The following is a 15690-nucleotide window of genomic DNA, read 5'->3' as shown; positions in this document are numbered from 1 at the left end:
TCTTTGAAGATCTCTACAGTTTTGACAGTCATCCCCAAAGGAAGACTTTACTGTTTTCATTTATTATCCCGTGAATCCAGCATGTCACATCTAATATATACCTTTTATGTTTTTTTTTCCATAATCTCATCTTCACACCCCATAAAGAGTAATTAAATTTTGCGAGGGCCTGTAAGAGCTGGTAGGGATTTGCTATTTTTAAATAATAACAGAAGCTGAAGGCAAGTATAGAGTATGCACACACGCGTGTGTGCAAATGCACATACAAATCATGACCCATGCCTGACTTTGTTTTCCATGCCAAGGAAATTATGATCGAGATGGTTGCGTACTATAAAATACTAATGACAAGATGGTGAAAACAAGCCCAGCATTTTTATTATGATGATTCTAAGCCACATCCCAAGCTTTCGAGCATGTATTCCATAGGAAACAGATGTTTCAAAGGAAACATTATCAGTGGTACTATCGGGGTACCTGAGACAAAATTAAAAAAAAAAAAAAAGAAAAAGAAAAGAAACCCCTGACATCCTTGCAGTTTACACGTAACTCCTGGATATTTGTTCACGTCAAGTATTATTGTTTTTAAATTGACAATCATCATACAACATTTCGGAGATCTAAATATTTCACGGGAGACTAAAACTTCCCTTGGGCATCCCCAATAATAAACTTTCAGCAGAAAATTTGGAAAGGATTATGTGCTTCAAGGAGGAGCTCCTGCTCAGAGTAAATTCTCTTGTTGAGGCATTTAGTCCCTTAATAGGAATTTTCTGATCTGCTGTCATTCTTGTTCACACACCGAGTGTCACTGCCTCTAAAACACTTGTCATTCTTTAATGGAAACAAAATAGTCATTGCAGCCAGAGCCACAATGTCATTCCACTACCCCTTGCTGCGTCGGCAATAGTGAAAATGACAGAGCGGCTCTCAGTAGGGGTAATTAAAATGTAAATATTGATATTTTATTATTTGAAATTACTTTCCAGTGCGGCATTTAATATCTCTCCATCTGTGCGGCTCTGTTTAGCGGTCACTTTAGTGCAGCTCTGGGATACCAAGCAGCGGCTTGATCCCCGTTATGTCAAAATGCTTGTTGCTGCTTAATTTTGATATCTAATTAAGTGGAAAAGTACAGTCCACACTGTAATCCATGGCATCTTAACCAGCTGCTTGGGTATATTTAGAATTAATCTCCACTATGGAATCATCCTAATGTATGCAATTAAGAGTCTGCCGATGGCTAATTAGGTGTATTAGAATCAGGCAGCTTTTTTTTTTTTTTTCCTCCTTTTTTCCCCCCCTTTCATTTTGGACTGTTGCAGACGGAAGAGCCTCCGCCTGCAGAGGTAGTCTTAATGCTACTCAGAACGAGTTAGCAAACAGCGCAACTTGCGAACAGATTGAGCCAGGGACAGTGATACTGGCATTTCTCTGTGCTTCTTTCCTGGAATCAGCCTAATAAAGGAATTTCCAGGATTTCCTGGATCTGTTTTTGCAGGATCTCGGTGACATGGGAGGGACCGGTCACGGCGTAGAGGAGAGGTGGGATACCACGATAAATACACTTTGCAAGGGATCAAAGCAGGGAGACTCCGGGGCAGTGTCTGAGTGCCCTTGTTCATTTAGGGAGGGGAGGAATTATGGCTCGAGAGCTTTTTCCCGCAGCTACATTTCCCTCCTCCATTCTACTTTTGAATGGAACTCTGTCTCCACAAGAGTTATTGTAAGAGGCACAGGTTTGGTTTGTATGTGATGCATCCGTGGTAAATAGGAGAGGCAGCCTTTTACTCCTGATAACGACTCTGCATTCATGCGGTTGGGAATTCCAAGAGCTGTGCTGTTCCGTGCTTTTTGTTTTTGTTTTGTTTTAACTTGGCCGGTTATCCAAATTGAGGGCAGTGAAGAGGGGAAGAAGGGAAGGCAGAGAGGAATCGAAGGGGTTGCCTCTATTGTCAATGAGAAGATAACTGGTAGCCTCCCCAGTGGAACGTATGCCAAGCCGTAATGACTTAGCTCTGCTTGAGCCAGCAAACACCAGCCGTGAACTTGGGAGTAAATATTCGTAAACAGATCTTCATTAGCCACAGAGAAAAATAGTGTGGGAGCCTGACTTTAAATCCGAACTCTCGGGACTAGAAATTTTCAGAGAAGCTGTTTTTGCCTGCTGGCCAGAGCACAAATTATGCCCAGGTCTTTAAGCAGAGATAGTGAGGATTTTCTAATATTATTTGAATGTGGAGTTTCAGGGTCAGCAATGCTGTAATTTCATATCTGTGACATGCATCTCATGGATAACATATTTCTCCTACGTTCTTTCATGAATACATATGACACTTTGTTTTTAATGGCCTGTGTTGTAAATCCTTTAACTTGTGTTTTTATGCAGAAGACCTCCTGATTTTTTTTTTTTTTTCCTGCCTCTTCTCCTTCTAGGGCACGGGTTAGAGACGCTGAGTTATAGTGTCTCTCTATTGTGGGAAAATCAAGAAAGGCACACCTGAAGGATTTTGTTTTCTGTTGGCTCGTAACTAGTAAAAGTGGGAGAAGGGGAGATGTTAACGTTAACTCCACAAATACCAATGCTTTAATAATTGGTGCTCTTGATAGAATTTGTGTTTCTATATCAAGGGACCAATTAGGTAAATCTGAAAAGATTTGAAGGCATGCTACTTAAAATTAATTTAGAAAGTATAAGTGATTTTTCTCTTAGAGCTCTCACGTAGAACCAGCTATTGGTCATTTTCAGTGAAAGCACACAAGATGGTCACAAATCTATTTTTTTGCCATTGGTGGCTGACATGACATTTTTAAGTTCTTAGGTGAGCTCATGAAATCACGCAGGTTTTCACGATGCCAACATCATTCTGTACCTCAACATGTGTGTAGTTGTGGCCTTCACAAATGGGAACGTGACAAAAAGATAACCTGAGCTCTAGAGTCTGCAATTTTGCCTTCATTGATGCAAACAAATGCACTGGGAGGAACTTTGAACTATCACCTTTTGTAGATAGGCAGTATTTAATCAAAAATCAGACTAGATTGGATAAAGCATTACATATATATATATACACATATATATATATATATAAAATACACACACATATACATATATATTTTGATCCTAATTTATTTAGTGTGTGGAATGTGCTTTTGGATTCTTCAATATCAGAATATTATGCTGGATCACATATAATAGAAACAAAGCAACCATGGCTAACTTGCTATTTATAGATTTCCTTTAATGGTTGAATGTTCCCAAGAGAAGCAGTTCATCTTTTTTTTTTAAAAGTTATTAAATTTTATAAGTGGGCAAAAGAAAAAATACACAAAAATTCACTTTTAATTTAAAATCCAATTTAGGTCAGAAACAGTAAGAAATCCAATATTAGAAATTATGAAGGAAAGTAAAACATGCCAAGAATTTGTTGTTGTTTTAAAAAAAAAAAGTTAACCAAAAGTTACAGCTGTGCTTGTTTCTCTAACAGTTCTAGAGAGCATTAGAGGCACATTTATCTCTTGCTGAAGCCTGACGGATGACATGCTTTATTAATAGTGTATTGGTTAGTTTGTTGAAATGTTGGATGGTGAAAAAACATATATATGATCCTAAAGTTTATGTTATCAAAATTTATCTTCTTGTGTTTCTGCCCATATCTGTATTTTCATTGAAAAAAACTATAATCTTCAACGGAGATAATTTGCCCATAAACAAAGAATTGCCAAACTCTCAGGTAAGCATGTATGAAAAATGGGGGTGGGGGGAGTTCATACAGAAATCACCTGAACCTACCATGTGTCCTACTAAAAGTATTTTTGGCCTCCTGACTGATTTCCTTAAGATCCAACCTGACTTCTTATAGACTTAAAGGATCTTCCTTTACTTGCCCAGAATATTTGCAGAGGACCGTCTTCAGCTAGGCTTGTCCCTATGGCAGGTGGAAACGGCTCCCCTTCAAAATTATTACATAGGAATGGATACACAAACCAGTTTGATAAACCTGAAACATGTCTAAATGGCATTTAAATTACATTAACACCTACTTGGACAGACACAGTGAAAGGTCATAACCGACAAGAACCATCTTCGCTATTTGTAAATGTCTCATTTGCTGCTTTAAAATCGGAAGGCACCCTACTCCCTTGGTGCTGCTCCATGGCTGTCGTGTTGCAAATACTTCTGACAAGTGAGTATTTACTTAGTGAGAATCCATTGTTCTAAAATGGAGTGAGAGGGAGATGCCGTATGAATGCATTTTTGTTGCATGTCTCCTCTTTGCTGTTTTTTGATTCAGGGCAAGGAAACCCAAGATTTCTCAATCTGCTTGCCAAATATTTTTTTTTTTTTTTTTTTTTTAGAGTGGAAAGTGCCTTTACTAGTTATTTGGGTTTTACAAAGACTAGATGTAGAATCTCTGAAGAATTTATGTTAAAAAAGTAGACATATAGATTTCTTTTTATTCCTGCAAGTAGAACGAGAGCAAAGGGCATTTGTTTTCATTTTTGATGAGGCTAGGATTTCAGAGGTTTAAAGCTATAGCTACAGAAATAAATTCACACATTGTCAAAATAGTTATACTAGTAGGAAAAAGTAGAGAAATTAGTTACAGATACTTGTAAATAATAAAAATGTGACATTATCATGGAATCTGTTGTGAATGGTTATTTGTAAACATAAGAGAAAGCAGTTAGGCCATATGATTATGAATTTAAAAAGGAACTAGCTGTTAAGAAAGGGCTTTATCACAGTTTAAGTCACTCCAAAGAAAATCCTATATACTGTATAGTAGGCACTTATAAGCAAAGAGCTTTATATAATCAGTACCTTAATAAATACTTGTTAAATTAGGGAAAGAAACATGAGCCTACATTTTTTTGTTGTATATTCAGATTTTCTTTCTAGTGGAGGGGACTGACACCTGGAATGCTATCTTCATACATAGTTTCCCATTCTATTTGAAAGCCAGTCAATGAGTTGTTAAGGAATTATCCACTAATTAATTTGGCACGTATTTATTGAGCACCTGCTAGGCAGTAATCATTGTTGCAGTGCCGGGATTACAGCAAGGAACAAGGAAGAGGAGGCCTCCACTATTAAAATCTCAGAGACCATGGTGACCCACTGGGAGAGATCTGTCTGTTGGGTGACACATCATCACATTCACTCCTTTACTTGCCTTTGTCTTTCCCTGGAGCTCCACTTTATTTTTTATTTTTTATTTTATTTTATGGCTCACAACAGTGCCCATGGATGCTACACAGGAACAACAATAATGGCAGTAGGAATGAAAAGGAATATATGCACTTGATTTCAGAAATCTAAAAGGGAAGATTTGGTGATAGATCATTGAAAGCCTGGGAGTGAGGCAGCAGGTGGATGATGATGCCATTAATCTGGGAAGTAGCAGAGCTATGCGGTTGGGAAAATGCGCTCAGTTTTCAACATGCTAGGATGTCTACAGAGGAGTTGCCCAAAGAGGATTTTTCAGGAAATATGGCAGGAAAGGAAGAAAAGGGCCACATAGTGAAAGAGATGCCATACTGTGCCAGAGCATTTCCGTTTTGTCCTACAGAGGAAGGCAAGAGAGCATTTAGGTCACTGGGTGGCATACTCAGAGTTCGTATTTAAAATAATGCTTTTAAATATTTAATATAAAATATTTAATATAAAATATTTAAAAGAATATTTAAAAGAGCCACAGGTAAGATGGAAGAAGGAAATACCAGATATAAGGATTTTAGTATCCCTTTATCCCAAAAGAGATGATGGAGGTCTGAACCAAAACTGTGGGGAGGCAGAGAGGAGAGAAGTGACGGACACATTTAGGAGGATGTGCGCAACCCGACACTGATCTTTCCTCCCTTACCTGTACGTATACTTTGATCATTCCTTATGGTACCTACCATCTTTTCCTCATTGTAATCTTTATTTTTACTGTGCTGTAACATCTTAGAGGGTAGGGATTATATTGTACTCATCTTGTATATCCTATTGGGTCTGAGCATGGTGCTTCACTTGCCATAGATGCCCTGAATATTAATTGATTTGAATTTTGTTATAATGAAACCACTGGAAACTGAACAATGTAGGGCTGGCCCAAACCCTCCGGAACCTTTTTTCCATTTTCTCATTTTACAGATGAAAAAGTAGGAACCAGAGAAGTTAACTCATTCTTCAGCGTTACATGGTTGCTTGGCGGGAGAGGTGGCACCCCATGCTGGTCCACTAACTCCCAGCCCGGAGATCTTTATCTGAGTTGCTCACCATTACCCACACAGCCTTGTGCCTCATGTCAGTGCCTTCACTGTGTTACTCCAAATCATACAGCATTGGAACTGGAAGCTTCTTCAGAGGCGTCCAGTCTATGTTTCACATTTGACAGATGAGGTGTCAACTGTGGGTCTGTATTAGTTTGCTGGGGCTGCTATAACAAAGTACCACAGGCTAGATGGCTTACAACAGAATTGCGTTGTCACAGAGTTCTGAAGGCTGGAAGTCTGAGATCAAAGTGTTGGGAGGGTTGGTGCCTTCTGAGGGCTGTGAGGAAAAATCTGTTTCAGGCCTCTCTCTTGGCTCCTGGTGGCCACAAGTATCCCTTGCCTTGTAAATGGCATTCTATGTCCTGTCACATCATTTTCTTTGTCTTTGTGTCTGTCTCTGTCTAAATTTCCCCCTTTTTAATGAAGCTACAGTCAGATTAGGACTCCCCCTAATGACCTCATCTTAACTTGACCATCTACCAAGACCCTATTTCCAAATAAGGTCACATTTCACAGGTACTGAGATTTAGGATTATAACATCTTTTGGAGGGACATAGTTCAACCCACAATGTGGTCAAGTGAGCACTATTGGTTGTAGTGTGGGTGGAACTAGAACCCAGATCTCCAGATCTCTGGGTCACCGCTCCCCATACTAGCCTCTTCCCTTGTATATCACTCAATGGCAATAAATCCTTAGCTTTGGGGTATTCAACATTAATTATTTCCCACAGATCTTTTAAAAGTTTGGAAATGTCTGTCAGCCTCAAAGTTCAGGTAGAGTCAGCATGCATTTATTTTGGAGGCTTTATTTTTTTTTTTGAAGATTTATTTATTTATGAGAGAGAGAGAGAGAGAGAGAGAGAGAGAGAGAGGCAGAGACACAGGAGGAGAGAGAAGCAGGCTCCATGCAGGGAGCCTGACGTGGGTCTCGATCCCGGGACTCCAGGATCGCACCCTGGGCCAAAGGCAGGCGCTAAACCGCTGAGCCACCCAGGGATCCCCTGGAGGCTTTATTTTTAAATCAAGCATTAGAGTAAATTCAATGAGGACACAGAAATTTCCTGAAGACAGTGCCTGCATATCTGATGTGCAGGCTGGATTGATCTTCTTTGGACTCCTGGTCAGGACCCTTAACACCCTGTGATATTTCTCGATCAGTCCCAGCAGTGATTGGATAGAGCCAGTCAGATTGGAGTACAGGATCTTTTTCTTTCAAACCAGAAATGTGGCTTCAAAATGAGCTTTTTCCTACTCCCTGTCCATGTAATCCCAAAGTGAAACTGAAAATGCCATTTTATAAGATTTTTTTGTATAGGAGTCCTACATTATATGGCACTGACTTCCTTTTTTCTTGATGGTCAAACAAATTTTTGTCACATCAAAAAGGAAACTTTCCAGGCAGAGCTCTCTTGTTTTCAACTTGTACAAAATAAAAGTCGTAGGAAAAGAAAACCATTAGGTATCCCTCCTTTAAAGCAGCTCAGCCTGTACCTTTCTCTGTGCCTTCCAACAATTTTTCTTTCTTCTTGGCTTAGATGAAAGGATGGGAGAAGTAAAGTTGAGGTCAAGTTTTAAAAAGGAGTTTGGGGAAAGCTAAAGGAATGTTTTCAGGTCTTCTGTAGTCATTCAGCAGTAGGTGGGTAAGTGGGATTTCCAGGGAGGAACCGTACACTTCATCTAGATATCCTCGGTATTCTTATTTTACATTTACCTGCCCCATATCTAGTCCTTCTTTCAAAGCGGGTTGGCAGTTGTCACCCTCCCACACTCACAGAAACAAACAAAAAGCCCTCTTGTCATCATTTTGAGACTTTCCTGAGTAGCCACTTGGGAATATCTTTCTTTTAGCTGCTATTCTACTTTTTTTTTTTTTTTAAACAAGCTAGACTTGGAAACAAGGACAGATTACTAAAGATAGCCTTTCATCAGTGCCATGGGGGCATGTTTTTAATTTCGGTGCCCATGAGTGGGCTAATTGAAAATTTATCTGGCTATTCCCATAATCAGAATGAGTGGTTAGTGGCCAACTGCACCTGTAAACTCAGTTAACAGTGATCATTCTGTCTTGGATTCATAGATGCTGACTTTGTGATTCTATTCTATCCTCTAATTTGTCACCACTGCCTAGTCTGTTTGCTAAGTTTTATGGATGGTGGTCAAGTTTGCCACATAGAATTTTTGAACTGGAGTTCTTTCAGATTTTCCCATTTGTCCTATGAAACCACTATTTTAAAATAATAGTGGTTTCATAAAATCTCTGTGAATCCTACCTGAAGTATAAGAACAGAGGTCAAGAAACAGATTTATCATGGGATCAACAAATGTTAAAATATGATCAAATTACAAGAAGGGGAGCTAGGGGTACCTGGGTGGCTCAGTGGTTGAGCGTCTGCCTTCAGCTCAGGTCACGATCCCGGGGATCTGGGATCGAGTCCCACATCAGGCTCCCCACAGATAGCCTGCTTCTTCCTCTGCCTGTGTCTCTGCCTCTCTCTGTATCTCTCATGAATAAATAAATAAGATCTTTAAAAAAAAAAAAAACAAGAAGGAAGGGAGCTATCTCATTTTTGTCAGTTATTCTTGTCTTTTACCCAAACTAATTGAGATTGAGTCTGAATTACTGAAATCTGGTTTATGATCAGCCTAAAAGAAAGATTCCAATATTGGCGGTATCGTTTCTCATGCTTATGTACTAACATAATAGATCATATTTATCATCCATTATAGAGAAAAGTTTTCAATGACATGTTTCTGACAGCACCAGGTGAATATTGCAGCTTCTGCTTTGGCACTTGACCATCTGTAGTTGCTTAACTATAGCCCCTAATGAGTGCCAGCCCCTAAAGTCCATCGCTCTAAAAAGCAAAATAGAAAATAGATCTTTATATGTTTATAGATATATATTAATTTTATCTATTATATATACACACACACTATGTGCTGTGTGTTTTGTGACTCGTACAACAAATGGTATGTCTGGCAAACTGGCTTAAAATAAAGTTAAAAGTTAAAAATAAAGTTGCTCTCAAACAAGGGGGTTATGCATCTGTGGATCCGTTGGAAGCTAAGACCAAACCTTAGTGCCATGGTGATTCTTTTCTCTCCTCGTTCCTGGAAACATTAGGTTTATTTGTATGGGAGAGGAAGAGTCTAGCTAATGCCACAGTGCTCGCCCAGCTTCTCTCAATGAATTTCGTTGGCCCTCTCTGTGAGTCATTATGGCATAATTACAATTCTAGCATGATATGCTATTTGTTGAAAACTGTCAATTTTTTGTGGAAGAGAGAAACTGCAATTCAAAAACGGTGAGCGGGCAAATCAATGCCATGATTAGCTGATATTAACAGACACCCTGAAGATTTACAACGCTTGCTGTGTTTCAAGGAAGCAGCTGAGGAGAAAAAAAAAAAAAAATGCCCAGCAGGGGTTAAACCCAAATGCCTGCACTGCAGCCTCTTTCTGGCAACGCTCCGTTCGGGAAATAAACATTTATGCTTTCTGAAATGAAAGTGTATTTTTGAAGACTAGCCGTCAGATATTTTTTGCCCTTCACACTTTAGAATGCTTAGCCTTTTCTGTAAGTTGACTGCAAAGTGCATCAGTTTGCCAGGCTAAAAAAAAAAATAAAAAAAAAAAAGTGCTTGACAAGTGCCCGTGGCACCACTGTCAGCCTCCGAAGTTTCTAGTGGAAGAAGGCAAGAGGGTTGGCACAAAACATACTTTCTTCAAGCCTGTGACTTCAGGGGTACCTGCCTCTTGAGCAGCTTTTCAATCCTTCCAAATGATGTTATTCCCAACTGTCATCTGGTTTATTTGGAGCACACTGGATTGCAGATAAACCTGCTATTTAACGGCGGGTCAAGGTAGAGAGTCATTCTGCTAGCAAAATGCCTGAGATACGTTAAATGGCACTGACTCCAGGACAGAGATGAAGTGAGATCAGGGTTGTCAGCGATATGCATGGAATGGGCCATAGCTGGGGAGGAAGAAAAAAAAAATGTGCAGTGGTATCAGTGTATTTTAAAAAGCTGTAATACGGCGGAACCTTTAAAACTATAACCTGTCACACACCAAAGATTAAGATTCCAGGATGCACAAAACATGAAGTTCGAGCGACACGGCTGCAAAGTGTATTTTATTTCACTTGGGAGAGAGGTTTCTCTCCAAAGGTAGCTAAATGTTATAGGTGATGAGAACCTCTCACTCATAGCCCGATGGCTGTAAAACACCACTAAATGCCCGGTAAAAGTGCACACAAATAATTATCATTTGGATACAAGCACACGTACACCCATAGGGCAATAGTGTTTTTTTAGGAAATATGTTAAACTCAATTTATTTAGATCTTGGCCATTTAGGTTTTTGTACTTTTGCTCAGGTCCACTGGTAGAAATGTTATATTATGCAGGTCGGTTATGTCTGTAAAGTATAGTGAGCACCTTCTAAGAGCAGGTAAAAGAAGTTTGTGGAATTAAAATGTAAGCTCTATTATGTATTCAGCTTCCTTGGTGACCAGGTGAGCACAAGAATCTCATAGCAAGGCTGTTTCACTGGCACCCAGGCATTTGGGCAGGAGGGCTCTTTGTATCAGCTTCCAGATTGCAGAGGTGTGGTAGGAAAGGGTTAAAAGTGTTGCGATTCAGTTATTTCTAGAGCGAGAAGAGATAAAAGTCCAGACTTTTATTTACATTCCGTAAAGCATGGATTGTCCCCTTTTCCTATCGTTTTGCCAAATTACACTTCCTTTAATCAGCTGAAACAGATTTGAGGCTATCAAGCAAGCAAACTTGTCAAACCTTTTGTGCTATATCTATATCCCCATCCTCCCTGACCAAAGAGAGAGAGAGAGTGAGAGAGAGAGAGAGAGAAATTTTTTTGACCTTTTTCCTTTGATTTCATTAAGAAGTGAAAGGAAAAAGTTAGGTTTACAGGAAAGATACACACACACATACACAGAGCCATTGACAAAGAGCCAACAAATTGCAGGATCAACCTAAAAAAAATGAAATTTTATTGTTTTTTTTTTTTGCTTAATTAAACCCCAAAGAAATGTGTGAAACATTGTTATGGCTGAAAATTGTTAATTTGTAAATCACAGGGACAAAAGGGCCCCTGTGCAACTTTAAAGTTTCCGTCCACGTAACTGTCGATAGCGTGCCTTCTCCATCATCAGCACTAAATTCACATTGATGCCTCTTTTCTTCTCCGTATTGATCCTTCCATGAGAACGTAGATTTGTATCTGTTAATTAATGCGTCCTGAAACAGCGTTTGTATTAATCAGGCAGATAAGAAAAATTGGATGCCTGCATCCTCCTGACAACCGTAAAAGTGCTGGCCCTGATAAAATCGTGGATGGACCTCAATAAAAAAGTTCCTCCTTCCACTCAATAAACTAATCATCCTGCTTTTAATTATTCGGCAGAAAGATGTGTGGAGATTGGAGAATGTGTAAATCTATTTACTAACAGCAGTGTCTGGGAGGGAGAATAGGGCTGTCACAGGAAGGTGCTCCGGGCTACATGCTCTGTCCATCTGCTGCTGCAGAAAAACTGCTGCTTGGGAGCATGAAAGGGAACAAGAAAACTAAGGCAAAGGGAAAATACTCATCCCTTTTGGCTCATAACTTTCTAGAGGATCATTCATGTCTTTCTGCATCTAATTCATTTACAAAACAAATCCTTACTATTCCCTTTTCTTGAGTAGGATATTTGGATTTGCACTACGTCTTTTTTTTTCTTGGGGATGGGGATAGAAAAAGGAGCAATGTTGGTTTGTTTGTCATTAGTATAACATTCTCAAGATCCGAAGCAAATGGAGCCTAACCTACTTAGACTGGATCACTATTTTTCTCGTTGAACTGTCTGTTTAAAATGTTACCAAGTGTTCTATCTCTAATTCTGATAGGGAATTTATTTAACCCCGGAATGCAATGACCAAAAAAAAAAAAAAAAAAAAAAGGAATAGAATGGAAAAAGAGAAAAAAAGATTGACACAGCCAATTCAAAACAAGATGCGTCATGTAATATGTAAATGGCTTGATAAACAATGAAATAAATGCTTTTTACACATGCCTTAAGATCCCCGCTTTAATAAAAGCTGGACTAATCCCTCTTGATGATTTTATTAAACACTTCAGTTCATGGTGCCAAATGGGAAACCACCATTTTCACCAACAAGGCAGGAAATCATTTCCTTTTCCTGGTTGTACAGTAGTTTCTAATATTACGTGAAACGTGAACAATCTGATATGAATGAAAATGAGACGAAAGGAATGACCATAAGCAGGAGCCTAGGAAGATTGGGCGGCAGTGGATATTTATGATTTGGGTAGTAGGGTCTAGAGAAGGAGTGAAAATAGATCTCATAAGTTGCATCATTAAAATTTTCTCCTCCTATAGAATTATTGGTGGCAGGATCTTAAATCATGGTACTGTTGTCCTCAATAACCATAGGGGTGGTTGCTCACCCTTGGGATCCCTGGGCGTTACCTTGGAAATCAAAGTGAAGATTGAAGGAATGTTTATGTTCTAGGACTCTTGGAAAAAGTACGTGGCTGATCGTCAGGTATCTTCACTAAAACTTCCGTTTAGGATCCAGACCGAGTTCCTCTGAGATATAAATAAATATTTTTACTCCTACCTAGGTTAAATCGTACTACTTCGTCTTTGCTTGTTGAACCACACTTTCTTTTTCATTTTTTTGCATGTTTTCTTAAGCTCAGAAGGAACTTAAAGCTTGTATATGTGTTATGTGTGAATTCAAACCAGATTGTTAGTGAAGAAACAGTCACCCAGCTATTTCAGATAAAAATAATATTTAACATAGCTACATTTAATGAATGCATATTATAAATTAGCATTTTGCTGGGTGTTAGTTTGTATTTTCCCAAGACAAAAATTGAGGTGTAAATAAATTGTCTTGCTCATGATGAAGGAAGCAATAGCTAAGTGGGGCCAATATTTAAACTGAGGACCTGGCTCTGCCTACATCCTACCCATGGAACCCTATTGCCTCCATATTTAACTTTTTAAATAACTGGATCTTAATAAGAACAATAAACTGTGGCTTTTCAATTTGGTGAAGAGGCCAGGCTGCCAAGTATTCTACTCTCTTTTATACCAATAAGCACCATTTTAAGAGGAATTCATATTATATATCAGTGGGTGCAAAATATTCACTTAGGAAGGCCCTTTGGGTATATGAGTACTTATTATTCACTGAGCATCTGACTATTACAGAGAAATGTTTCCAAATTGCACTCTACAGTGTGAGCCTACACTGTTTGTTTTCCTTTGTTTGGGAGCTTATTTATTTATTTGTTTGTTTATTTATGTATTTATGTATGTATGTATTTATTTATTTATTTATTTATTACTTTTATGTTGTTTATCAGTAGTAGTTTCTACAGATGAAGCGGATGAAAATCTGACTTTCTGAAGACATTTATAAAAACTTCAGCCAGAAATCGGTTATATTTAAAAGACTATATACTCTTTTCATCTGAAATGAAACAAACAAACCTACTTTTCTGGTATAGTCACCTCAGTTGTGTCCATAAAGCCTATATAAAAAAAAAGAACACCAACAAGTTGAGCTGGTTTGTGACTTTTACTCTGGCATTCGCAAAGTGATCAGGGGAAAATTTAAGAGCATCTGATCAAAGCTCAGCATAATTTCGAGCACTGATGCAGAAGCCGACTACCATATGAAACTAATGTTGCATTATGAAATTAGGGCTTTAAAGTAACTTGATCTGCCCATCTTCCCATGCAGGCTTCTCCACGCTGTCCCTGGCGGACCAGATGAGCCTTCTGCAGAGTGCTTGGATGGAAATTTTGATCCTTGGTGTCGTATACCGATCTCTTTCATTCGAGGATGAACTTGTCTATGCCGATGATTATATAATGGATGAAGACCAGTCCAAATTAGCAGGCCTTCTTGACCTAAATAATGCTATCCTGCAGCTGGTAAAGAAATACAAGAGCATGAAGCTGGAGAAAGAAGAATTTGTCACCCTCAAAGCAATAGCTCTTGCTAATTCAGGTTGGCATATTGACATGGTCATTGTTACATTTTTTTCACATTTTAGTTTTACCCTTCCCTCCACTCCTCCTGCACGGATTTGCTAAAACCCACTTGTAAATTCCGTACGAGGCAGCAAAATTACAGTCATTACAGCTTTCTAGTGAAGAGTTAGGGATAGGAAAAGTCCACTTGAATTATTTTTATTAGATTTACTTATTGAAAGCGGTGAAACTTTTCCCCCCAATCTGTGCGTTTCCTAACTTGTAGTGTAATAGACACTCTCAGGACAAAATTACCTCCGTTGTCTTGTAGGCACAAGTGAAAATAAGTGTGCGCTATGGATACACAGAAGCCATCCCCCCCACCCCATAAATGCATATTTTGCAATTAGCAAAAAAAAAACATATGCAGTATTGGTTTTAATTTGAGGTATCAGAGAATACTCTGTTTTCGTGTATTCTCAAATTCCTTAGAAGTCAACTCCTGTTGGAATGTTTCTCTGAAAGGTACCACCTATGCAGTAAGGGTTAAGAATTATGGGATAAGCAGTCTTTACATTTGAACCAAAATGTACTAAAATAGCAACCTCTGATAAGTAAAAAATCGTTGCTGCTTTGTTGCTTTTCCCTTTGTGCCTCTCCTAATGCTTTATTGTGGTCTTAAGTCTCTTTTAGCATTTGCATATAGTTCAGGATAGATCCCTCCTTAATGACGTGCCGATCTTTAGATACCTGCGTGTCAATAACATGCTCTGATGCTATGTACCATTGACAGTCACACCGTGCCCCTCCATCTGCTTTTGTTTTGACCCTATCTTTGAACTTTATCTTGGTTGCTGGCCAGTAGTTTTCCCTTTAATTACAAGAAGGAAACTGTCAATAAAATCTGTTAAATGGGATGCAATGAGTGGCTTGAATGGGCGGACGGCTATTTGTTCAAATTCTGCAGCATTCAAGGTATTGACAGTTTGTTTTCTGGGGCCATATGTGACGATCAATCTCAGGCTGGGCTCAGCCGCGCTGAAAAATGAAAAACCAGATTGCTTTTGCTTACTTGTGGATGACGACTTTGTGATTTGGCGCGGTCCTAGTGAGATGAGACCCTTCTGCCCAAATTGCCCCCATGAGAGCCGGGAACGCGTGACTGTTTTTAGAAATAATTTTTAATTGATTTTGTAATTAACAGTTCATCTACAATATTGATGCATGAATCCTTGGACTGAGAGGAGGGAAATTGTTTTCAACAATGAAGTTGTACTTTCCTATTTGTCTTCATAATGGAGTTTAGCATTGCACACTTTTAATTGCTTACCACACCATTCGTTCACCTCTCTTTTCCTACCCCCCACTGTGAAACTGTAACATAGGATTCTTTATGACAAGTGGCACTGTTGATGCAAAC

General features: G+C 38.9%; 1 protein-coding gene across 31 annotated transcripts in view; it reads left to right on the top strand.

Moving 5' to 3' along the window:
• Positions 1-15690, top strand: part of ESRRG (estrogen related receptor gamma) — a 618648-nt gene that overhangs the window by 587315 nt on the left and 15643 nt on the right. For all 31 annotated transcript variants that reach the window (XM_035711240.2, XM_049106943.1, XM_035711222.2 and 28 more), the window contains one exon: positions 14038-14307. In XM_035711240.2, coding sequence (XP_035567133.1) covers positions 14038-14307 — 270 coding nt within the window. The remainder of the gene's footprint in view (positions 1-14037; positions 14308-15690) is intronic.

This window comes from Canis lupus, chromosome 38 (genome assembly GCF_003254725.2).
Source record: "Canis lupus dingo isolate Sandy chromosome 38, ASM325472v2, whole genome shotgun sequence".
NCBI classification, from domain to species: Eukaryota; Metazoa; Chordata; class Mammalia; order Carnivora; family Canidae; genus Canis; species Canis lupus.
This window is presented reverse-complemented; position numbering and strand designations above follow the sequence as displayed.